Raw genomic sequence first — 25,601 nt, forward strand, 5'->3', positions numbered from 1 at the left:
CTTGCAATTTGCCACAAATATAGTGCATTTCAAGTGTGTTAAAAAGATACAGATTACACATGGAGATAGGGCTTTATGTAATAAGTAATGTCATTTAAGAAGCAGTATTTTAGCCGAGTACAGGTATCTCATGACTGTAAACCTAGATACTCAGGAAGCTGAGATGTGAGGGCCGCAGTTCAATGTGAAGCCAGTCTGGGCAGAAAGTCCATGAGGTCCTTAATTTCCAATTACCCACCAAAAAGCCAGAAAAGGATCCAGAGCTTTAGTGGTAGAGAGCTAGCCTTGTACACAAAAGCTCAGGAACAGTACACAACCCTCAGTTCAAACCCCAGGGCTGGTTCTCTTGACCCCAAATAAAATAATTATTTCATTAGTTCTTTCTGAAATTAATTCTAACAGTAATTATAGTTACTATATCATAAACTGAGGATACATCTGCTATGAAGGTAAATAATGATGTGTACATCCATATCATTAGAATTCTTATTTCATAAAAATGAGAAAATTATATTTGTTACCACAGATAAAAATCTTGGTCCTCCTATAACTTCATAGGAACTAGAGTAGAGCTCTTACATACAAACATTTTTCACAACACAATGGCATTTCAAATATCACTGAGAGGACCATTTCCCACATATGACTCTTTTCACAGCATCTTTTACATCTCTGTTCCTCAGACTGTAGATCAGAGGGTTCAGCATTGGTATTATAAGTGTGTAGAACACAGCTACAATCTTGCTTTGTTCTGGTGAGGACAGGGCCCCAGGCTGGGCATACATGAAGAAGACAGTTCCGTAGAAGATGCTCACCACGGCTATGTGGGAGCCACAGGTGGAGAAGGTCTTTCTCCTGCCATGGGTAGAGGGGATCTTCAGGACAGTGGACAGGATGTACCCATAAGACACCACGATGACTGTGATGGTGGAGATGATGATGAAAGCAGAGAGAATGAACAGCACAATCTCATTCACAAAGGTGTCAGCACATGAGAGCTTGATCAGGGCTGGAACATCACAGAAGAAGTGGTCCAGTCTGTTTTCCCCACAGAAACTCAAGCTGAAAGTGAAACCAGTCTGTACCATGGAGTTGATGCACCCACCAATGTAGGATCCAGTTACCAACTGAACACAGACTTTCTGGGACATGTTTATAGGGTAAAGGAGAGGAGAGCAAATGGCTGAGAAGCGATCAAATGCCATTACAGACAGAAGGAAACCTTCCGTAGTGACAAACAGAGCAAAAAAGAAAAATTGAGTAGCACAACCATTGTAGGAAATTTTCTTTTCAGTACTCAAAAAGTTGGCTAGGGTTTTGGGAGCAATGACTGTGGAATAGCAGAGATCCAGATAGGACAAATTTCTCAGGAAGAAGTACATAGGTGTTTGCAGCTTGTAGTCCCTAGAAATGACCAGCACCATGCTGACATTGCCCACCACAATGGCTACGTAGATGACTAAGAAGACAAAGAACAAGAGGATCTGGAGCTTGGGAGCAGTTCTAAATCCCAGCAGAATAAACTCAGTAATCTCTGAGTAATTCTTATTCAAATCACTCCACATAGCCGTTGTTTAGGTAGAACTGGGAAAATGGTAAAAATGCAAGAAATGAGTGATAACAATAATTGTTTTTGTAAACAAACAAATTAACAACAACAACAAAACAATAACAACATGGGAGAAAATTCAGTGTACTGGTCATATTGGTTCCAATGTTTATAAAGCACAACTGAACAAAAAGGTTTATTTTCATATATATATATACATATATATATATGGCCTTTAAGTAGTAGTACAAAGGATTTTCTATTCAACCTAGATGTTTATGAATACATTGCATCTGATCAATGTCATCCCTTCATCTTTCTCCCCATCTCGCCTAATCCTACCCCTTCTCCCAATTTTCTTCATTTTGTAGGATATGTATTGGATTTCATGCCTGTATTCTCCTCACTTCTACTCCATTCATGTACTCCCTCCCCTTGGCCCCACCCCTCTGATGCTGGTAATTTTGAAATACTTTAGTGATGAGTTCAATATGATTGGTAAGCCATTTCAGTTATGATTATTTGAAATCAACACAAAGTGATCCTCAAACTGTGCTTTAGAGAACGGGAGATTTCAGGACAATATTTGTAGTCAAGAGAAGGATTTTCTCTTCCTTCTTCCCTTCCTTCCTCCCCTTCCTTCCTTCCTTCCTTCCTTCCTTCCTTCCTTCCTTCCTTCCTTCCTTCCTTCCTTCCTTCCTTCCTTCTTTATTTCTTGGCTCCCTTCCTTTCTATTTTATTTAGTCCATGTTAATTTTCTATATTTCCTTTTCTCCCAATACCGCCCTTAATTGTTCAAGCATTTTTATTTAGTTTTCATTCACATTTTTATTAGTATCAATTGACACATTGTAGGAAAGGAATGTAATTTGATATTGCTAAAATCTTATATAGATGTATTTCTTTCATTTTATAAAGAAACCTAACCACAAACACAAGGGTATAAGCATATGGAAATTAGAAGGTCCACATGATAACCTGAGGTAATTACAAATTAAAAATTTCATGCAAGAAATATGTACTTAAACTAGCATCAATTATATTTATTTTAGGTTAATGACATTTTATACCACTATGAAATATTAATTAAAAGACAGTAGAATCATAGATAAGAGAGAATTTTCTTCTTCAGTCTCAGTACTAACCAGAATGGCCTTAATTAGCTCCTGAGAACAGACAACTTCAGGCACACTCAGTATATTGTATGGTTGTGAAAGAGATTTTTATGATTTAGGAAACACAAATTTAAGGTATTTATGTAGAATTATGAAATAGAGAAGCATACTTATTTCTTGTGTCCATCTCTCTTAATTGAGAAAGTATAATAAATTAAATCACATGTGCTCACAATGTCTTGTAACTATATGACTATATCAATTCTAATTATGGATTTCTAATTAAATTATATCACTGTAGTGACTAAATTACAAATATAGTAACAAAAATCAAAAGTGGTCATTTCTACGATAAAAATTTTGTTCATATGTTAAGGTAGGTAAGAATTTGGAATTTGGAATTCTTCTAGAATCACACTATGTAGGGTATTATAGCCAACACTCTTGAAAAGAATAGAGAAATACTGATTGATTAATTTTCACAAATACAGAGGATTGGTCAAAATAAGCTTTGAACTTGTATATTAACTACAAAGTACGTTTTCTTTAAATCAGCATTTTACATAATCAACCCCCCCTTTTCAACAGAAATATTGAAACAAAGTTAAGAAATGTAACAAATACTATCTAAAAAGAAGCAGTACATAGATTTAAAAAAATGGAAGTACTGGTTATTCTAAGGAATGATTATGCCTTTCCTTAGTAAATGAAACCATGTGTGATTTCAACTATACCCATAAAGAGACTAAAATATGAAAAGAATCAAACCTTTGTTTAAGGTAACTTTTTCCTTAACAGAGACTATTTCCTTACTCATCGGATCATGACTCAAATTGGATAACACAGGTAAAAAACCAGTAGAAATGAAGTACATCATATCTCAGTACCGTGCTTACTCACTGTATTTTGGTTTCATGAGCTAGTTTATTGTTCAACTAAAAGAAAATCCTGAGATGAATCCTGAGAGAAATTCTCTCTGGGGGAGGGAGATAAAAATGGTGTCATTCCCTCCACAAGTAAAGCTATTCACTGGGGACTAAAGGGGACCGTTATCAGTAAAATATATTGTGTGATAATGCACAAAGAAGAGGAGAATTTATTAATTGACAAATTTACCAAACCATTGGAAATTTAAAAGGGATCCATGAAGGACTGGCTAACGAATGTTTTACACAGAACAAACTAGTAAAACAGATACTGTTGGATAAGTGCTTAGTGCTGTTTTATATTTCATTTACACAGAGCACTCTCCAGTCATTTCATGGGAATGTATTATATCTTTTATTATTTTAGAAATATTTTTCTTGCTGTTACTGTAGACACATTGGAGGAAAATTAACAGTGAATAAAATAACTGGAGTAAAACACTGGTTATTGGAGGAGTACAGAGGACAGCTAGATGCACAGGCATTCTGTCATCTTTGAATTAAAGTATAGGAAGAAATGGCAGTAAAAAAGAAAATTGTAGAAGCCTGGGAGTTTCTCTAAGTGTGAGAATCAAAGTGATTCTCAGACTCCTTCAGGTTCCTAAATTCAAACCAGAAATCTCCTCATGGTGAATATTAAAAAAGAACGAATGGATCTTCTTCATAAGTCCTCAACTCTTGTATCTTTGGGATTTTGTAATATGGAAATCGCCATAAGACAGCTCAAAATGGTTATTAAGTGTCAAAGCTTAAATTTTGTTGGCCCGTACTCTAAAATACACAAAGATTCTTCAAGTAATATCTGAGGAAAGAGAAACGCTTACAGAAACATTTTCAAGACTTTCCACAATTATAGAATCTTTAGCATTTTGTTACACTGTCTTTCAGTTCAGTTTCTAGTGTGAGAGTTTTAATTTATCCTGCACAAATTGACTGTCAAGACACTGCAAAACTCGCTAGTAAGGAGAGTGATTTGTTCTATAGTGGAATCCACAAATAAGATAGTATATGAGCAAACATTTTGCTGGAAATAACTTCCATGTTTTATTGGAACAAACAGAGCTAGTAGGCAGGATGATTTGAAGAAAACTCATACAACTCATGTTTGTGATGTATTTCTCAGATATCTGCTGATCTAGTGTATTTCAAATTTCCACATGAGGTTATCTTACATGAAGTTTCTCAGTTCCACTGACATGATTAAGGTGTTTTACTGCAAAACATGAATAATATAAGGAGCTGCAGATTAACAGAGATATAGGGTAGAGAAGGAGAAATAGCCTCTGTCTATGAGTGAGGACAGAGAGTGAGATTAAACTAATAGGGAGGGTGAAGGAGGTTGAAAAAGGTCAAAATATATTATTTGCAACTGTGGAAATAGAAATTGTTGAAGGCTGTTGAAATTGTTTGAGGTAGTGGGGAAGGAATAGTAATAGAGGTGGTGAAGCTGATTGGAATACATTGTAAATGTGTGGAATATTCTCTATTGCCACCATTAAGCTCATTCAACTCCAAAACTGTGAACAATACACTTCCTTTTGTTCACTGTTGCTTTATTAATCAGTTTATTACATACTACCTGCTCCTTTTTCATTATCTGTGTACATGACCCTCCCATAAAAGTAATATGGTCCACTGGAGCAATACACCACCACCCCAACATTATTCCTTAAAAAAAAAAAATGTGTCCTGGGACTTGAACTCAGGGCCTGGGCAATGTCCCTGAGCTTCTTTTGTTCAAGGCTTATGCTCTACCACTTGAGTCACAGCTCAGCTTTTAGTGTTTTTTTTTTTGTTTTGTTTTTGGTAAATTATTGGAGATAAGAGTCTTCAAGACTTTCCTTCCCTGGCTGGCTTTAAACTTGGCTATCTTAAGATTTCAGCCTTCTGAATAGCTAGAATTACAGACATGAGCCACTGGCACCTGGCTTAGCCTCATTCTTTCTATGTCTTACTTACACGTATCCAAAGAAGAACTCACCTGATTACAGTCATGCTAATTTGGAAGATGTTGTCTCACCTAATTATAAACTCCTCAATGAGTAGTTATTGATCCCTACTCTTACCACAATACGGAATATTTGGAGTATTCCAAGAAAAAATACATATACATATATATACAGAGGAACTGAGGGTTATATTTCAGATCACACTGTTTTGATGACTCCTTTACTTCTATACCTTTATCAAACATTTCTCAGGTGTAATTGACACAAGAATAAACATGGAAGCTCCAGATTGATTGAATAAGCACCTGGGAACATCTGTATTTCTCTGCCTTCCACTTTAGTTCTTTGAATGAGTTTCCAATGACTGGTATTGTTAACGGGTAATGTCTAAGAAAATGCCATAGCACCTGGCAAACTCCAGGTACAACTTTCTAAGTGGTTATACATAGTGAAGGTTACTGATGATGTTTTTCTCCTTATGATTATTTTCCCTTCAAATACCACATATAGAACAAGTTACCAAGGTGACATTGGATAACTAGATAACCTGAGAATCATGTTGCCAAATACAAAAGACCATTTTATTTAAAAATAATCTGATTATTTGTTGATTATGAGTGATTACATATAGAAGAGAATGGCAATCCAAGAGTGATGAGTGCTAGACAAAGTACCATTTAGTGCCATATGAATGAAAATATCCAGTATATGCCATATACATTGCTCCTATGAAATATGATGATTTGGGGGGTCAGTGGAGGAGATCACCATTAAAATGTTGTCAGGGCCCAAGGACATCTCCCACATCCAGAATATTCAGGATTAATGATGTCTTAAAGAGAATAAAAAAATAACACTGGGTAAGAATACATGAACATAGGGCTGGGGATATAGCCTAGTGGCAAGAGTGCCTGCCTCGGATACACGAGGCCCTAGGTTCGATTCCCCAGCACCACATATACAGAAAAAACGGCCAGAAGCGGCGCTGTGGCTCACGTGGCAGAGTGCTAGCCTTGAGCGGGAAGAAGCCAGGGACAGTGCTCAGGCCCTGAGTCCAAGGCCCAGGACTGGCCAAAACAAAAAAAAAAAACAAAAAACAAAAAAAAAACACAAAAGAATACATGAACATAGACAAAGCTTCCAGTAGTATTTTTTTAAAATATAATAGTCAAGTGAGTAAGTCATCAGTGAGCACACGAGGTGTGAAATAGACACACAAGGATAGTGCAGCTTGACAGTCAAAGAATCATCTTCTTCTTCTCTAACAGTTTTCTGATAGCTTCCTTGACGTCTTTGTTTCTTAGAGAGTAAATCAGAGGGTTGAGCATCGGCGTGACAAGAGAGTAACACAGGGAGGCTACTTTGCTGAGTTCAGGGTACCTGTCAGGTGTGAGATACATGAAGAAGACAGCGCCGTACAGCACGCCCACCACCCCCAGGTGAGAGCTGCAGGTAGAGAAGGCTTTCTTACGCCCCTCCGTGGAGCGCATCTTCAGAACCGTGGACACGATGTACATGTAAGAGACAACAATCACAAAAATAGTAGGCAAAATAATGAGGCCGGAGAGGGAAAACGAGACCACTTTAGAGACAAAGAGGTCCGAACAAGATAATCTCTGCAGGGGGCGAGTATCACAGTAAAAATGATCAATGGCCCGAGAAGCACAAAAGGATAAACTGAATGTCATGCTGGTCTGAAGAACAGAGCTGATGCAGCCACAGAAATAGGAGCCCGCCACCAGCCGTGCACAGAGACGCGTGGACATCTGGACGGAATAGAGGAGTGGGTTGCAGATGGCGATGAAGCGGTCGTACGCCATAGCCGCCAGGAGGAATCCCTCGGTCACAATGAAGAGTGCAAAGAGAAACAGCTGGGCCACACAGCCTGCAAAGGAGATGGACTTGCTCTTGGACCAAAAATTGGTTATTGCCTTGGGTGCAATGACAGAAGAATAGAAGAGGTCAATAAAGGAGAGGTTGCCTAGGAAGAAATACATGGGTGTGTTCAGACGGGGGTCGCTCAGAATAAGAGTCATCATTCCAACATTCCCCAAGAGGATCATGGCATAGATAAGCACAAAGAGCAGGAAGAGGAGAAGGTGGAGCTCAGAGCCAACCCTGAAGCCTATGAGAACGAAGCCAGTCATTTCTGAGTGATTACTTGTTTCCCTGTCACCCATGGAAGACACCTGACAAAAAGCATAAGGCAAAAATAAAGAAATGAATGTATTGATCCTGGCATGACTAACACTTTTCCATAATATTCAGACTTAGGAAGCTAATTCATATCAACCTCATAGAAATTACATGACATAAATGCAATTCGATATGTGGGTCGTGATACTCAATGTTTGTTATTTTAATTTCTTGATTCCTAGAAGCAGTAAAAATTAGGCCTTTCCCCCACTCCATGCTTCCAATGTCTTGCTCTCAACCAAAATGCTTTTCACATTTTCAACAACACTCATTTGTACTCCCTCCCAACTCTATACAATAATTCAACACCATAAAAACATGAACTGGAAGAGAACACAATTTAATAATAATTGGCATTCAGGATACAATTTATATAGTCTAGATTTAGAAAAGTTCAGGGCTTCAGTACTTAAGCTTAGTAAAACTTGAAGACTTGTATTTATATTCTCAAATTTCTCTCCAAGAAGTACTATAAAAATTTTAATAAAGAAAATTCTCCTATGCTCTTAACCACAGGGTTTAATTTCCTTAAGAAGAGGTCCTTAAAAGAGTTACTTTAAAAATAGGCACTGCCAGGTGCTGTTGGCTCATGCCTATCATCTTACCTACTCAGGATGCTGTGATTTGAGGATCACAGTTCAAAGCCAGCCCAGACAGAATAATCTCTGAGACACTTATCTTTAACCATCAAGAATGCAGAAATGGTAGGGTGCTAGCCTTGAGCACAAAAGCTCAGAGACAGTGTCCATTCCCTGAATTCAAGCCTCTGGACTTCACACAGAGACACACAGACACAGACACAGACACAGACACACACAGACACACACACACACACACACACACACACACACACACACACACACACACACGCAGGCCCTGAAGAAAAGGACTTTGATTTGCATTCTGGACTTTGATTGCATTTTTATTTGCCCTAAAAAAGACTTTGTAACCACATTAACTAATTATTTTCTTAGACATTTCAAGGAGCTTATGAACCTTTTGAATTAACAATGTTGTCTTCTCTTTCTTTTCCATCATGACTATATATGGTTTAGTATGGGCAATGTAGAATAAGCATTTAGGTGGTATTTTTTAAAATCTGCCAGTACTTTGCTAAATCCTTTCATATTGGCTCATTTAATCTATACTACAGGTACATGGTATGGGTTCTATTACATTCTCATGTTTACTGAGGAAATATGGAGAAATGAAAACTAGAGTCACAATTGGAATTTTAAGTAAAAACATGTGGGTCTATAATCTATGTTTCTAGTCATTCTTTTTGATTTATTACTGCATGGTATCGTTCTTTGATTAAGCCTACTTTGCATTCCTTTGATTGTCTTACTTCTACTTGTAGCTTAACATTTCTTTAACCTTTAATATAAATTCCCTAATTCTCCAACATGGGTCCATACATCTCTTTCACAGAGAGTAGCTACAATCACTGTATTTTAAGGTTAATATTAAATATCAGTTATGTTTCACATGACTATAACTTCCTTAAAACCACATGGAATTCATTCCCCATATATTGTCAAGATAGCACTCTGTGTTAAGAAAATGGTAATTAGTCAATAAATATCTATTGTAAGGTAATAGTTTAATGATAGCTATGTATGCAGAAGCAGAGACAAGCATAAGAGTGTGGGATTTATGTGGAGAGAGACATTGGTTTTAGTTCTGTTTCTCTAGCTTCCTAAATGAAAGCTGGGACCAGTTCTGACTGCTCTCTATGCCACTGTGTCCTTATAAAAAAAGCAGGGATATGGACTGTGTAGTCGAAGTGTTTCTTCTGGACATACAATAACATATGTAGTTAAATTAGGGCACCAGCTATTGAAAAGTATTCAATACACGTAGCCATTCTTATTACGTTTTTGCAGTGTTCACTTCCACAGAAAAATAATCCATGCTAGTTTGAAAATTAATAATATGTTAACAAGCTTTTAAGATAAACCATTCTAAGATGACAAAGAATCAGAGGAACTTTTCAAAATTCAAAGGTAATAAATAAATCTGAGAGACATGAAAATTTTGACTTAGAAAAAGTTGGTGTAGAAAAATGACAGTGTGTTATCATTGCCCAAGAATGTGTTAAAAGCTGAAAATAAAATGTTCACTGGCTAAATAAAAGTAACATCCTTTCTTATTTTGTGTTGGTCCTGGAGCTTGAACTCCAGGTCTCTTGCTCACAGTTGGTTTTCTTGCTAATGGTAGAGACTCCAGTTGAGCCATGCCTCCAGTTCAGAATTTTTGCTAATTAATTGGAAGTAGAGTCTCAATGAATCTGTTGCATGAGCTGGCTGTGAACTGTAGTCCTTCAAGTCTCAGCCTTATGAGTAGCTAAAGATTACAGACATGAGCCACCGGCCCTTAACTATGAAGCAACATTTAAAAAAAAGTACATTGGATTCATGTTTATTTAATAGTGCCTAGAGTCAAGGGCAGAGATTGTTTCAGTTTTCAAGAGTTATTCTTATCAAATTCATTCCAGCATTGTATTTTAAAATTAATACTAAATATCCACTATTCCTCTGGTGATAATACTTCCTTAACATCAAACTCAACTTATTTCTTTCTCATATAGTTTCTGCATAAGACTCTAAATTTGGCAAGCAATACTACACCAGAACATATTTACAGTTTACATAAAAGTGATGGAATTTGTCACACAATAAACATTAATAAATTATTGGCAGAAGACATTATGCCTGGAAAAGAAAGTGTATCCCAGCATAGACAACAAAACAGCTGGTGACATACTATTTGTTCAAATCTCAAATTTTTATGCTATTTTTACCTGGTGTTGTTTGATGCTTTATCAGATTCTGTGAAAAATCAACCCATCAAATCCCAATGTTTCTCTCTTTTTTTTTCATTTTAGTTCTAGAAAGGGTAAATAAAAATTTAATTAATGAGTAGCTGATAAGTACATGTACCAAAAAAGTATCATTCTTAGATAAATTGAATCCTTTCCTCCCCAAACACATTATGTTTCAGTTTTAGGATCTTCCCATAGAGATCCAACCTATATTCCTCATTGTTCTATTTTTTTTTAAGTTGTTTTTTCCTTTAGTAGTTGATTTCTTGAAGAATTCTGTAGTCTTTTTCAGAGAACAGTCAGGGTGAATTTTTATAAATAATCTCTGTCCAAATGGAACTACTTCGGGTATTCTGTAGTACAGAATGAATCAAAAAGAAGACTATTCTGTGCCATGCATGATTAGATGCTCCTATGATTTAAAGAAGAACAACTTGCAGTGGATGTGAAAGTAAAGGCGCCTCAGCACCTTGAGTCTCTAATGATCTGCTGAATTACCAGATTTTCATAAGGGCTCTGCATTTGACACAACTGTGTAAGTTTTTTCAAGTAATTGCAACATTGAGATTATCCTCACCTTTTGGGAGACACACCAGCTCTGGGATTAGGAAAACTAAGTCAATTATGAAGACAATGAGCTTCTAGGAACAAGTCCAGGAAGACCACAGAGGATCTGGATTTTAAAAAATTATAGTGCAAATTAAGTGCACACAAGATTTTTTTCTTCCCTTGTATAAATCCTTTGGGATTGACCATGAGAATTTTTTTTTTTTTTTTTGCCAGTCCTAAGGCTTGAACTCAGGACTTAGGCATGGTCCCTGAGCATTTTTTGCTGAACGCTAGCACCCTACCACTTGAACCACAGCTCCACTTCTGGCTTCTTCTTCTTCTGTTTAGGTTCTTTTTTTTTTTTTTTTTTTTGTAATTTATTGGAAATAAGAGTCTCATGGACTTTCTTGCCCAGGCTGGCTTCAAACCACCATCCTCAGACCTTAGCCTCCTGAGTAACTAGGATTACAAGTATATGCCACCTGAGCCAGGACTCAATTTAACCTAAACTTAGAACATGAAAAGCTTCCATTTGAATTATATCAAAGTAAGTACAAATCAACCTAGAAAGAAATATTGTATTTCAAAGTATTATTATAGAGATATTTTTGATCCTGTTCATAAAGTTAATTTCTTTCTTTCTTTCTCTGGAATTCTATCTCCCCATAACTTTCCCTGAATATTTTACATATGTTCTGTTAATGCAAATTGTGAATAAGAAATAGAATAGAGTTGAATGCAATGACTCAAACCTGAGATCCTAGTGACGAGGGAGGTAGAGATCAGGGGATCACAACTTGAGGCCAGACACTCTGGGCATAAAACTTTGTAGGACACCATCTCCACCAATGCTTGGGTGTGTGGCTCAGACCTGTTATTCCAGTTGAAGGGGAAGTCACTTGTTCATAAAGTTTACTTTTGACTTTGGTGTACTTTTGACTTGGAGCCACAGATAATGAATACAACTTTCATGTAGTATCAGAGCACTTCCCTCAACCCCAGGGCATGGTAGATGAAATAGATGCTACCTCCTAGGTAAACAGTCACTTCATTACATTCATAAAATTCACAGTCTTTCTGAGACCTTGTACATATCAGATGGTTTTCAAAGAAAAAGTGTATATAAAACTTACCTTTCCACCAATTGACAGAAACCAGAACTCTGATTTTTTCTACAAGGAAGTAATCATCATTTGCATAGAATGTCTTATACCACAAGTGAACTCAGAGCATCAGAGCATCAGAGGATATCCTATTTTGTTCATAGTAATGGGCAAAAACTAGTATACATGTGGGGCGCCATTGACATGTGTATTCAGTAGGCAATGTTCAAACCATGTGTTTCTTCAGATGTTTATCATTTCTTTATGGCCAAACCATTTAAATGCATTCCTTCTTGCTCCATTTATGAGAGATAGATAGATAGATAGATAGATAGAAGACAGACAGATGACATATAGATGCATACATATATGTAATATATAATATCACATATATAAAACATTTATATCATACATTGTGTTATTTATAATCACTCTGCTGTGCCAGAGCATGCTGGAACTTACTCATTTGTGGAGTCTAAAAGCTGATCTTATTGAAATTGGGTGTAGAATGGTGCTTTTTTTCAGAGGTTAGGACAAGTGAAGAGGAGGAAATGATGGGGAAAGATTAACAAATGCTATACTCATATCAAAAAGAATAAACTCCATAAACTACACAGGGTCTAGTGGCTCATGCCTGTAATATTAGCTATTCAGAAGGCTGAGATCTGAGGATCTCAGTTCAAAGACAGCCCAGGCAGCAAAGTCCCCATGAGATTCGTATCTTCAATAAATCACACAAAAGCCAGAAGTAGTGCTGTGGCCCAAGTATTAGAGCACTAGCGTTGAGCACACAAAGGCTTGGGGACAGTGCCCAGGCCCTGAGTTTAAGCCCCACAACTGACAAAATACCAAAAAAGCAAAACAAACAACCAAGAAAACATCATAAACTACTAGAAAGAAAGTCTCAGTAGACACACCATAAAGATATTGAGTAAATTCCATACCTTAAAGTAACAGAAAGGTCTCCAGGTTAAACAAAATTAATGAAGAAATGCTAGAATTAAATGACACTGTACACCTTTACAATAAAATAATAAATACAATAATAAATAAATAAATAAAATGAACATGTACAGAATATTATATATACAGCTTCAGAATCTTCATTCTTCTAAGCATCCCAAGAAACTTTCTCTTCTCACAGCTCACTTATACCACATACTGGGCACTACATCTTTCAAGGCTCTACTTGAACTGACCATACAATCCTTTTCCGTAAGAATTCTAGTTGTTCTCAAATTTATAGAGTAATGTAAGTGAGCAGATATATTAACCAATTGATTTTAGTGTTCTTGGTAATGATAATGATTTCTTACCTCAGACACACTGAAACATTTGGACTCACATATATCTTTGAAGAAGCAAAAATAGAAAAGGATAAACCAAACTTTTGTTTCATTAAAAGTTTTTCTGCAACAAGAATTATATTTCCTCATTGTTCAGATCATACTTCTTAAAAGGAATAATGTGTCTCTGCTCAAGTTTACAGAAATCTCCATTTGCATTTCCTGTGTTCAAAAAGAGATAAAGAAGGAAGGTAGGAAGGAAGACAAAAGAAAAGTATGGAGGAAGGAAGAAAGATAAAAGTCTGATTACACTGTAGAAAATAAAAAGAAGAAACACAACTCTTTTAGCAGATAAATTGTGTAACAGAGAATTTATGTCACTGTAGAGAGAATAATAAAGAAAAAACAATATAAAGTTGAGATGTGAAGATATAACGTTTAGTAAAGATCTGAAAGATTTTTCTTGCATGTAATGTCATGTGTTAATCTTCTATAACTATAAATTACAAAATTAAACAGGTCATAAAATAAACTAAGATCATCAGTCGAATTCAATTGTCATTCAAAAATTCTGAAGTTTGTGTTACTTCATGTTATATAGTCAGTAGGTTATATCATCCAGAATAGAGTGCAATGTCTGTATTTCACCTTGCACTGAAGGAGGTGGCTGTTAATAGCAATTAGCTGGTGATGAAATCATAAAACCAAAGCAAAAACAAATGCCTCTTGAGATCACTGAGATCATCCTGCTGGGAATTAGAACTGCTCCTAGGCTACGGAAATTTTAATCCTTAGTGCTCTTCACAATGTAGTGGAAATGGTATCAAATCACATTCCTTCCAAGATGGTTCCCCAGTGTTGTTACCAAAATTAGTACTCTAATCAAAATCCCTTCCATTGTTTCCTATTCCTCCATCTCTTCCTATACACCAGTTATGAACAGTACCCTGAATAAAAATTACTGAGAGGTCAGTGAGTTCATTCTGCTGGGATTCAGAACTGCTCTCAAGCCCCAGATCCTCTTGTTCTTTGTCTTCTTGGTCATCTACATGGCTATTGTAGTGGGCAATTTCAGCATGATACTGGTCATTTCCATGGACTCCAAGCTACAAACACCTATGTACTTCTTCCTGAGAAACTTGTCCTGTCTGGATCTATGCTATTCCACAGTCATTGCACCCCAAACCCTAGTCAACTTCTTGAGTAGTGAAAAGAAAATTTCATATAATGACTGTTTGGCTCAGTTTTTCTTCTTTGCTTTATTTGCCACCACTGAAGCCTTTCTTCTGTCTGTAATGGCATTTGATCGCTTCTCAGCCATTTGCTCTCCTCTCCTTTATCATGTCAACATGTCCCAGAAAGTCTGTGTTCAGCTGGTAACTGGATCATATGTCTGTGGATTAATCAATTCTGCCATACATACAAGTTTTGCTCTCACTTTGCATTTCTGTCGGGGAAACAGACTGGACCACTTCTTCTGTGATGTCTCTGCCCTGATGGAGATCTCATGTGCTGACACCTTTGTGAATGAGATGGTGCTGTTCATTCTCTCTGTTCTCATCATCTCCACCACCACAGTTATTGTGGTGTCTAATGGGTGCATCCTGTCCACTGTCCTGAAGATCTCCTCCACCCATGGCAGGAGAAAGACCTTCTCCACCTGTGGCTCCCACATAGCTGTGGTGAGCATCTTCTATGGAACCATCTTCTTCATGTATTCCCAGCCTGGGACTCTGTCTCCTCCAGGGCAAGGCAAGATTGTAGCTGTGTTCTACACATTTACAATACCAATGCTGAACCCTCTGATCTACGTCTGAGGAACAGAGATGGGAAAGATGCGGTGGAAAGAATCATATGTGGGAAATGGTCCTCTAGTGATATATATGAAGTCATTATGTAGCAGATATGTCACATATATGTATATGATTAATTAAATATTTTAACTTATGCAAATGTTGTTTTAATAATGTAAGTACACAGGCCATTAGTGTACTATCTTGAAGTGCATGAAAGTACATATTACCTTGTTTTATGATATGGTAATTATAGTTTCATTTTAACTTGCCCTGATTAAGAAGTTGTTAAAAGATACTGTATAATCATTGAAATTATATTATCTTTGTGTCTGGAATTGTGATAGTGGCAAAGAGAACAATAAAGGTTACATAGAATGTTTTTGTGTAAATTCTTATAAAATGTTTATTTCTTGTTTATCAGATATTCCAGTTCAGATTCTGGAAACATGCCAGTATAATCCCAAATAGATCATTCAAGAAGCATTTCTGGATGTGAGTACTAGTTTCTCACATTTGTAATCCTAGCTACTCAGGAAGCTGAGATCTAAGAATCATAGTTTGAAGCCAGCCTGGGCTGGAAAATATGTTAGACACATCTCCAATTAACTACCAAAAAGCTGGAAGTGGAGTTGTGACTCAAGTGGTAGAGCACTAGCCTTTAGCAAAAAAAGCTCAGGGACTGTGTGCTAAGGCCCTTAGTCCAAGCCCCTGGACCAGCACACACACACACACACACACACACACACACACACACACACACACACACACACACACACACAGAGAGAGGGGGAGGGAGAGAGAAAGTAAATCTTTATATAATAATTGTGACTAACATTCTGATGTTTTCCTTAGCCAATTTGATAATATTTGCCTATGACCTAATTCTCAACTTTTCTGCTATTGCACTGTAGACTATTTTTTTCATGTGCTCTAATTATTGTCTTTTACTTTATTTTATATTTGTAGCATAGGATTCCTTGAAGAAGCTCCCACAATGCTAGATTCATTGTCATAAATTTTGTTCATTTATGCTTATCTTGGAAGGTCTTCATTTCTCCTTCAACTCTGAACAATAACTTTTCTGGACAGTACTCAAGATTGACATTGCTTTTAGTTTATTTTTTCATGGTTTTTCCAATGGTGACTTTAAAATATTTTTTAATTTAATTTTATTGTCAAGGTGATGTACAGAGGGTTTACAGTTACATATGTAGGGTAGTGAGTAGATTTCTTGTCATACTTGTTACCTCACTGATCTTAGAGTGTCTGCTATCTTGACCTTTAGGGTAGTAGCTGAGAACTCTTCTCATAAGCATGCCTGTAAACGTTACATGGCCTTTCTCTTGTGTAGCTTTTACTATTCTTTCTTTCTTCTTTATTCTAGACTTTTTGTAGTTCAACAGTACTGTACATACCATGAAGAGGTCCATTTCTGGTTCATTTCTTTCCACTCTTGTAAAAAATCTCCTGTTTCTGGCTCATTCATATTTTCCCCAAGATTTGGGAAACTTTCTGCTATGATTTCACTGAATAGATTTTCTATGCCTTTAGTGTGGAGCTTTCCTCCTTTACCTGTTCCAACTCTAACCTTGGTGATATAATAGTGGCCAATCGACCTTGTATACTTCATTAATTCTTTCCTATTTTATTTCTTTGCTGTTGTCTATGTAATAACCCATTAACCTTGTACTCAAGCCCTGTCATTATTTCTGCTGCTTGATGTGGCTCGTTGGTGATGATTCCAACTGAGTTTTTATATTTGTCTTACTGAGCTCATTTCTAGCCTTATTTCTAGGCTCATTTTTGTTTGGTTTGTCTACAGAATCTCTTCTTTTTGAAATTAGTCTTTTATATCTTGCATTATCTTCCTTAATTCATTGGACTATTCATTGATCATTAAAAAAATAATTATCATGCATTGTTTTGGCCTTTCACCCGCTTGTATCTCTTTGGAAGTCATTAGTAAGATTTATGAAAGTTTGGTATAGGTTTTAGAGCTCCCACTCAGGAACGAAGTCCAAAAGCCAAATGAGCTTTTGCAATGAGTTCAAACTCCAGGACCACAAATAAATAAATTAACTAATTAATTAATTAATATTTTTCCCTGCCATCCACTTTTCCCTGAGGACAGTAGAGGGTGTTTGCTACTCATTCTGATTCTTCTGTGTCTTTTTAGGTCAGTCATGCCTTGAAGATACTACTCCCTCCCCCTTTCCTCTGTGTTGCCACCTTGTGTAAATGAATGGCTGGTACTATTTGAAATTCTTTTCACCCTCCCTGCATGCTAGTGTGAGTCAGGGAGGAACACAGAGCTTTGCAGCAATGATTTACTCTGGAGCAATTTGCTTTGCACACTCCAAGGACAGGGTTCATGATAGTTGTCACAACCTGTCAGGGTCTACAGTGCTTTTGTGAAGTGTACTCCCTGCTTGATTCTCTGTTTTGCTAAGCATATATCAATTGTAAAAGGAGTTTCATGGTGATATTTCCAGGATGTATCTAATATCATTGATCAAATGTACTCCCTCTGCTAATCTTTTCTTCCTTCCCCACATTTTTGAACAATCTTAATATGTTTTGTTATTCTATTTTCTTTTGTGTATTGATTGCCCTTTTTTTCACCTTCTTTGCCTCCTACTGGTTTCCAACCTTGAAAAATCTCACAAAAAGGTTTATAGTCTTGTCATTCCCCGGTGCCTTTTGTGCAGGGAAGGAAGATGTTATGGGGTCAAAGCTACATGGATTGAGCAAGATGTTAGAGTAGTAAGTTCTGCATAATCTATGGTTTATAACTCCAGTGTTTTAAGGCTCAGCTCCTCTAGGCTATTTTGCAATCCTGCTGTTGGCTTCCTCACATACCGATCTTATAGGGGAAATGACCTCCAGTCACTAATGTGTCACAAGCTGGGATCTGACAGTACAGAATTTTTGGTGTCTGCCTTCGGTGATTTTTCTGGTACTAAAGTGGGTCTCAAACAGGCAGTGTACAAATGTTTCTGTTGGCTCATAAATGCAGGAAAATAGAGGTTTTTGTTTTTGTTTTTTTTATTTCAAGAGCATCAAGCTCAGTCAAGACCCTCTCAAAAACAGTTCCTCACAAACCTCTCCTGGGAAAGACAGAAAACTCCACAGCCTAGTGTGCTAGGCTGCACATCCTTGCTACATAGGCTGTTCACACTACACTTGCTCACTTCTAAATTCTGTGCATGGGCTGTTTCTTTAAAACCTGTCATGACTCTAAACCTGTACTTGGTAGAAATAACATTACCAACCACTGAGCTATGTTTCTACAATGTTCTTTTTGTACTTAGTTCCACAGTTTCTGGTCAGAAAGAGAAAATCTATTGAGGCAAGTATGCTTTCCTGCAAATGCTTCAGTGAAAGCATGTCAAGCACTCTAATACACTATACAATTATTTTCTCAAGGTATGTACTGCATATCAGGATTTTCTGACCTCTTAGCCCTCCTCCTCTTGCTCCTCCTCCTCCCCCTCCCCCTCCCCCTCCCCCTCTTCCCCCTCCCCCTACTCCCCTCCCCCTCCCCCCCACCTTGGTTGAGATGAAGACTCACTAACTTTTTGGCCTGTTCATTCCTCAACTATGGCCTTCTAATATCTCCATCCCAAGTAGCTCACATTACAGGCATGTGCCAACACATTCCACCTTATCAGAGGCACTTTGATTCTCTCAGGGTGGGATAATTGTAAATAAGATTTCCTTTTACAGGCATTCATGTACAGTTTTCATATACGCATAAGTTTTCAAGTAGGTTTGGTAAATTCTAGTAGCACAAGTGCTTGTCTATACAACTGGCCTGTACTGAGCCTCATAAGGAGCTACCAAACTGCCATCAGTAGCTTTTTCTATCCATACAATCAATGAGCATTCTCAGTTTTTCTGAATCATCCTCAGTATTTGATATTGTCAAGTTTGGGAGGTTTAACCATTTTAGTAATTATACCATGACATTTTGAATATTCTCTCTCTCTTTTTTTTATTAGAACACAAACCAGAGTTGAGCAATCTCCCAGTAAAGAACCATACCATTGCTCAAAATGTGTTCTACATGCCACTGTCGATCAGGATTTAAAGTTGTAAGGGAAAAAAATCAGTGAAAATGCTCAGAATTCAGAGGTTGCAATGCAGCACAGTTCTTGCTTCTTCATTCCTTGGAAGGTCTTGGTTCCTACAGAATTCCATGGCTCTTCTCCATCTTTTCTACTCATTTAGTACTCTCCAATACCCTTCCAATATAGTCCACTTGTTTATGTACATGATTTCAGTCTTTTATAAACAAGTAAACCTACCTGATTATTTTATCACATAAATACAACAAATGAAAAAACATTTTCAAGAAGGTAGTGAAACAGTTTATTGGAAATATTTGTAAAGAAAGAATTTTTTAAACCTTTTTAAACATCTAGAACTACATTCACAGTAGTACAAAAACATGTTTGTCCTGTGAAGAAAAAAATATTGAAGTTGCTTTTTTTGAAGGTCCTGGGGCTTGAACTCTGCTACTGGGTACTGTCCTTGAGCTATAGTGCTCAAAGTTAGCATTCTGCAAGATGAGCCACAGCCCCATTTCTGGCTTTTTTGTGGGAAATTGGTGAGAAGAGTCTCACAGACTTTCCCGCCAGGCTGGCCTTGAACTGTGGTCCTCAGATCTCAGCCTCCTGATTAGCTAGGATTACAAGAGTGAGCCACCAGTGCCTGACTTGAAGTCATCTTTGAATAAATAATTTTCTTAGTTTGAACACACAATAGCAGATTGTTTTTATTAAGACTATCTTCAATACTAGGGTACTTTTGTTCTACTGTTCCTCATTTCTCCCTATTAGAATCCTTCTTTCCTATATATGGGACTATGGAAAGGAGTAGTATCCTCCCTAACTATTCAGAGCTTATGTGTTCGGGAGGGACAGGGGTGCATGTGAGTGTGCCAGTACTGGAATTTGTGTGTGTGCTCCTGCTTGGCTCTTTTGCTCAAGTCTGGCACTCTACCATGTGAACCACACCTCCACTTCTGGCATTTTACTACTTAACTAGAGTTAATAATCTCTTGTCTTCTAGGGCTGGCTTTGAACTGCCATCCTCAGATCCTAGCCTCCTGTGAAGCTAGGATTATAAGCATGAACCACCAGCACCCAGCTCCATTGAGAGCTTTTGAAAAATTAATTGACTGTATTGGTATGTCCTGGGAATAGGGAATTAAGGGAACATACATGAAAAACAGTTGGGCAAATGGTAGGCATACAGATTTTATAACATCTCCTCATTTGTTCATCTTACCATCAGCATTGCATTTTGGCCCATGATACAAAAATTAGGAGAATTAATGAAAGCAAATCTTTGACACTATTCTTCAGTAACATTAACTGCTTAAAAAAATCATATTTGGAGATTTAACCTACATGAAATTGAAATTTTAAAAAGAGTATCTGCAAATAAGTTTTTTTTTACCAGTATACAAACCAAAATACTTTTCAAAAACTGTAATTACTTCCCTTAAACTGCAGAATCAAAATATTCTGAAGAAGAAATATTTATAATTTGCATGTCAAATATATAATAGAAAAATATGAACACACATATAGGTATGCATACATGTATAAGCATGTATGTGCATATACACAATTTCAGTTATTACTGGTGGAAGTGGCTGAAATATCTCAGTTTTCTCCAAGAGGGCACAAATTCCAAAGGCTTTCATTTTGTGGTTTTAAGTATTCATATTTAGAAAATTAGGCAGCCATTATGTTTCTCAGTTTTCTTGGTGTGATAACAAATGAATAACAACACTAAAAATAAACAACAATAAAACACCACTGAGAACCATTGATTTCAGTTGAGTTTTCTGTTAAACTCATGATGGCACATTTTTTTTTAAATGTATCTTTTATCATGATATTTACTTAAGGGCTATGGAACCACAGGCAAATGACTTTGTGTACATTTTATAAAGGAATCAAGTATGACAATTTAGCAAATGTCCTACTTTGGGATAATTATTCTGAAAATCGTAAAAGTTTATGTATAGAATTTAATATCTCACCAAATCAATTGTTCCCTCATAATCACAATAGGTTTGAGGGGGAGGTTAAGGTTAAACCCTCCTTTCTTCCCACTATCATGGAGATATTCCTGGAAAGAATAGTTCTCTTTATGGAGTGGTTGGACTTTGAGTAGCAGCCCAGTACATTTTGATGTAACACTGCTCTTAGGAAAGAGGGAGTGAATAATGGATTAGCACAACTCTTCATTGGGAAGAATTCATTTGTGAGCTAGTCAGCTTAAAAGGACTCACCCTGAGTCCCAAATTAAACATAAATGAGGATGAAAGCATCAACAGATTCTCTTGATGACAACATTCAGAGAAAAGAGAATCAGGACACAGCTTTCTTGTATGTGAGGACTTATCTCAAAGCTTGTTGGACATCTTTGTTTTTTAAGGAGTAGATCATGGGGTTTAACATGGGAGTGACCAGTATGTAAAACACAGAAGCCACTTTCCGAAGTTCTGGATTGCTGGGGGGTGTGTGGTACACAAAGGACACGGTCCCACAGAGTACACTCACCATGCCTAGGTGGGAGCTGCAGGTGGAGAAGGCTTTCTTTCTCCCTTCCCGGGGGGGGGGGGGGGGGGGGGAGGGAATCCGCAAGAGGGTGAACACGATATACATGTAAGGACCATGATAACAGCTATTGTAGGCAAGATAATGAGAACCACCAGACACAGAGAAACCACCTTATTTGAGAAGATATTAGAACAGGAGATCTTCTCAATTTGGTAGGAGTCACAATAGAAATGATCAATGACTCAGGATGCACAGAAGGACACCGAGAAGGTGACGTTAGCTTGGATGATGGAACTGAGCCAGCCACAGAAATATGACCCAGCAACCAGCTGAACGTAGAGGGGCCTGGTCATGTGGACGGTATAGAGCAGAGGAATGCAGATGACACTGAAGTGGTCATAGGCCATGGTTGCTAGCACAAACCCCTCTATCACGATGAAAAGGGTATAGAGAAAGAGCTGAGCCATGCAACCTACAAAGGAGACAGTCTTTTTCTCAGATAGAAAGTTGACCAGGGTTTTGGGAGCAATGACAATAGAGTAGGAGATAACAATGAAGGAGAGGTTGCTTAGGAAGAAATGCATGGGTGTGTTCAGCTGGGAGTCAGTCATAATGAGGACCATCAGGCTAATGTTCCCCAAAAGGATCATGCCATAGACCAGCAGAAAGAGGAGGAAGAGGAGAATGTGGAACTCTGGATGGACCCGGAAGCCTACAAGAATGAAGTTAGTGACACCTGAGTGATTGCCTGCTCCCTTGTCACCCATGGCACCAACCTGCTAAAAGGTACAATGCAAGGTTAAAAGCTGAATTTTATCTCTGTAGCACAATATCATAAAATATCTTTTTTCCCCTCCTAGAAGATAGTGGGATTTGTCTTGTCATTAATGCCAACCCAGTTCAATTAGGTATAAATCCTGATATCCTTTCGTAGGCTCTGATAAGAGGTATGGCTGTAATTACCCATCATCACCCAATACACAGGGGCCCACCTGGGTCACTTTCTGTGTATTGCTCTTGAATGCACCCTCTTCCCATTAAAACACGCATGCCTTTCACCAAAGAAATACTCTTTATGCTTGCGTAAGGTTTCATTTGATTTATACGGTAAGTTTATGCTTTTCAAAGATAACAAAAATATTCGTTTTTACCCTTCTTTGGTATTTTGAGTTTTTATTTTTACCTCCCACAGAATGATAAAAGTAAAGAGTGATTTATGACTCTAGAAATAGTCACTAGGTAATTGCTCACAGTCATTCTAGTACTAGTAATTTGGGAGGGTTTGAAATAGGTTATCAAGAGATTTTTCTTGGGTATTCTGAAAAAAAACCTTGAAAATGGTTTGTATCTTCAGCTTCTGGGTGTGGACATTGTCCAGACATTTTACCAAAAGAGCTGAAGGCTATGGCCTTAAGTATCGCCATCCAAACATGACAGCAAGCAAATTTAAATTTACTCATCTATGTAACTGTAAAATGGAAACTTCAGAACAGCATGTTTCCTGAAACAATACTGGGGTAGAAAAAAAGCACTATCAAAGCTAATGATATGATCTATGAAATGAAAGTGAGACCCATATACGCATTAAAATGGCCATGTCTTTAGATGGATCACTTAGTTAAGTCTTCTGACTTGCTTGTCCTATGGCACTTTTCTTCTTCCCTTCAACAAAATCGCATCGCCATTTTCATTCTTTGCTTCATATTTTAAAAATCACATTGTGCTGTCAGCAGAGAGGAGGTATGTGGTTTTTCTAAAGCGGAAAATGATCTTAAGTAGCACATCTTCACAGCAAATGAACTAAAACAAATTCTTTGTTGGTCTGGCCAGAGTAGAAGCATCCTGTATTCTGTCCTTCAGTTAGATCACCTGATCTTTTGTCTGCCCTTCTGATAACAACTTTGATAAAGGGAATAGAAATATATTTCACAGGAAAGAAAAACAGTAACAACAGCAAAGTAATGGGATTCTTAGAACTCAACTGTATGCCTCTGCTCTTACTTTATATCGAAACCCATTTGAATAATCTGAGATGCAAAGGCATTATGTGTAGAGATTAGCCTCTGCTAAGGACAACTTCATTCCTAATGGTAAAACTAAAGAAATAAATATCTAACAAAGGAATATGTTCCTTTATCATCAGATACAAGTGGAAAATAGAACAGAAAAATAATTAAAAATTTTAGAGAGTCTAAGAAGTGCTTGTCAAAGCTACTAGATCCACTCCAGACAATTGGATATTTGACAGAGTTTTAGATGCAAAATTTCTTTTATTTCTAGCCCTTAATTTGATTAATCAAATGACAATAAATTATTTGAAACTACACCAGGCACTTGAAATCCCTATTTCAAGAATTATAAATATTCACCTAAAAAGGGTGGCCATGTCTATAATTCCAGCCACTCAAGAATGGAGGCCAGTCTTAGGCAAAAACACACGACACTATTGGAAAAGTAACCAAAGCAAATCATGGCTGTTCATGTTGCATATGGAGTTCAAGTGGTAGAGTACCTGCTGAGTGTGCAAGGGTCAGAGCTCAGAATTTAGCACTGCCAAAATTGAAAAGAAGGAATAAGTAGTATTTATTCTATTCATTTAGTTGGTGGCCCTCATGGGCCACCTACTGTATGCTAGCCAGGAAGGGATTACATGAAGACTTGAAATAAGGTTCTTGCCAAATTATAAATGTGCTATATTGTCTTGTCCCTGATTTTATAAAAATAAAATGCATGCTATAGTCTCCCCTTCAAGGAAAAAACAAAACTCAGGTGGTTTTTTAAGGCTGAGTACTGTTATATTTCTTTTTAATTTGCAAGAAGACAATTCCACTAATTATGAAATAAAATCTGTTCCTTAAAGTACACAGAAGCTGGGTTCCAATGGCCCACATTTGTAATAATAGTTACTCAGGGGAATAAATTCAGAAGGTGGTGGTTCAAAATCAGCCTAGACAGAAAAGTCTGAGAGACTCTAGCTTCAATGAAATGGTATATGCTAGACTGGAGTGATCGTTCCTGTGACAGAGCACTGGTCTTGAGCGAGCAGGTTGAGGGGGAGTGAGAAACCCTAGATCCAAGCCATGGCACCCTCCTGCATGTGCACACATGTGCACACATGCACACACACACACAGAGAAGACACACATGCACACTCACTGATAACTGTCTTACTAAAATAAATTTGTCTTACCTTTTTAATTGTATGTCTTTCATCTTTCTCTACTGCTTCTGAGGAGTTTCTTTAATCATAGATGCAAGGTTACAAGAGCTACTGTATTTAGTGCTAGAAAGGCAAAATACATAAAACCATGACAAAGAAACGAAAGACAATTTCAAAAAGTAAGCATTAGAAGTCACATATGTTTATCACAAGATATTAAAATCTTGTTTGAAATATTCTGATCTCAGTTTTTGGCTCTGTTTTACAAATGGATCACATTGGATTTTTCAGCAGAGGTTGTTTTTCATTTCCTTACTAAGAAATTTCTTTTCTTTTTTTTTAACCTACCCTTTCATACAAACAAGAGAGAGAAGAGTTACTCTATTAAGCTTTTTTCTAAGCCTGTGAACCTTTCTTTATTTAAACTGGAAAGAAAACAGGGTAGAACCTTTAGAGAGTGCCTCTCCTGCATTTGGGTATATTCTATAGTCCTTTATGTAAGAACAATGGGAGCAAAATAGAAATATAAGTATGCCAAAGGTAAAATCACCAGAGAATCAAGAGGCTTTA

The 25,601-nt window shown here is 37.2% G+C and overlaps 2 protein-coding genes and 2 pseudogenes across 2 annotated transcripts; 1 reads left to right on the plus strand and 3 right to left on the minus strand.

Moving 5' to 3' along the window:
- Positions 1-617: 617 nt before the first annotated feature.
- On the minus strand, positions 618-1,565 carry LOC125348448 (olfactory receptor 12-like). Its single transcript, XM_048341679.1, has one exon. The coding sequence runs from the start codon at positions 1,563-1,565 to the stop codon at positions 618-620; it is 948 nt and encodes a 315-aa protein (XP_048197636.1).
- Positions 1,566-6,777: 5,212 nt separating this feature from the next.
- Positions 6,778-7,725, minus strand: LOC125363513 (olfactory receptor 9K2). The gene has a single exon (XM_048362796.1). The coding sequence runs from the start codon at positions 7,717-7,719 to the stop codon at positions 6,778-6,780; it is 942 nt and encodes a 313-aa protein (XP_048218753.1). The 5' UTR covers positions 7,720-7,725.
- Positions 7,726-14,432: 6,707 nt separating this feature from the next.
- On the plus strand, positions 14,433-15,314 carry LOC125348458 (annotated as a pseudogene).
- Positions 15,315-21,709: 6,395 nt separating this feature from the next.
- LOC125363474 lies at positions 21,710-22,638 on the minus strand (annotated as a pseudogene).
- Positions 22,639-25,601: the final 2,963 nt, after the last annotated feature.

Source organism: Perognathus longimembris, chromosome 1, assembly GCF_023159225.1.
Source record: "Perognathus longimembris pacificus isolate PPM17 chromosome 1, ASM2315922v1, whole genome shotgun sequence".
Taxonomy (NCBI): domain Eukaryota; kingdom Metazoa; phylum Chordata; class Mammalia; order Rodentia; family Heteromyidae; genus Perognathus; species Perognathus longimembris.

What these genes read in the sequence shown, in the direction of transcription:
- LOC125348448 (XM_048341679.1), bottom strand. Translation starts at nt 1,565, where the DNA reads ATGTGGAGTGATTTGAATAAGAATTACTCAGAGATTACTGAGTTTATT.
- LOC125363513 (XM_048362796.1), bottom strand. Translation starts at nt 7,719, where the DNA reads ATGGGTGACAGGGAAACAAGTAATCACTCAGAAATGACTGGCTTCGTT.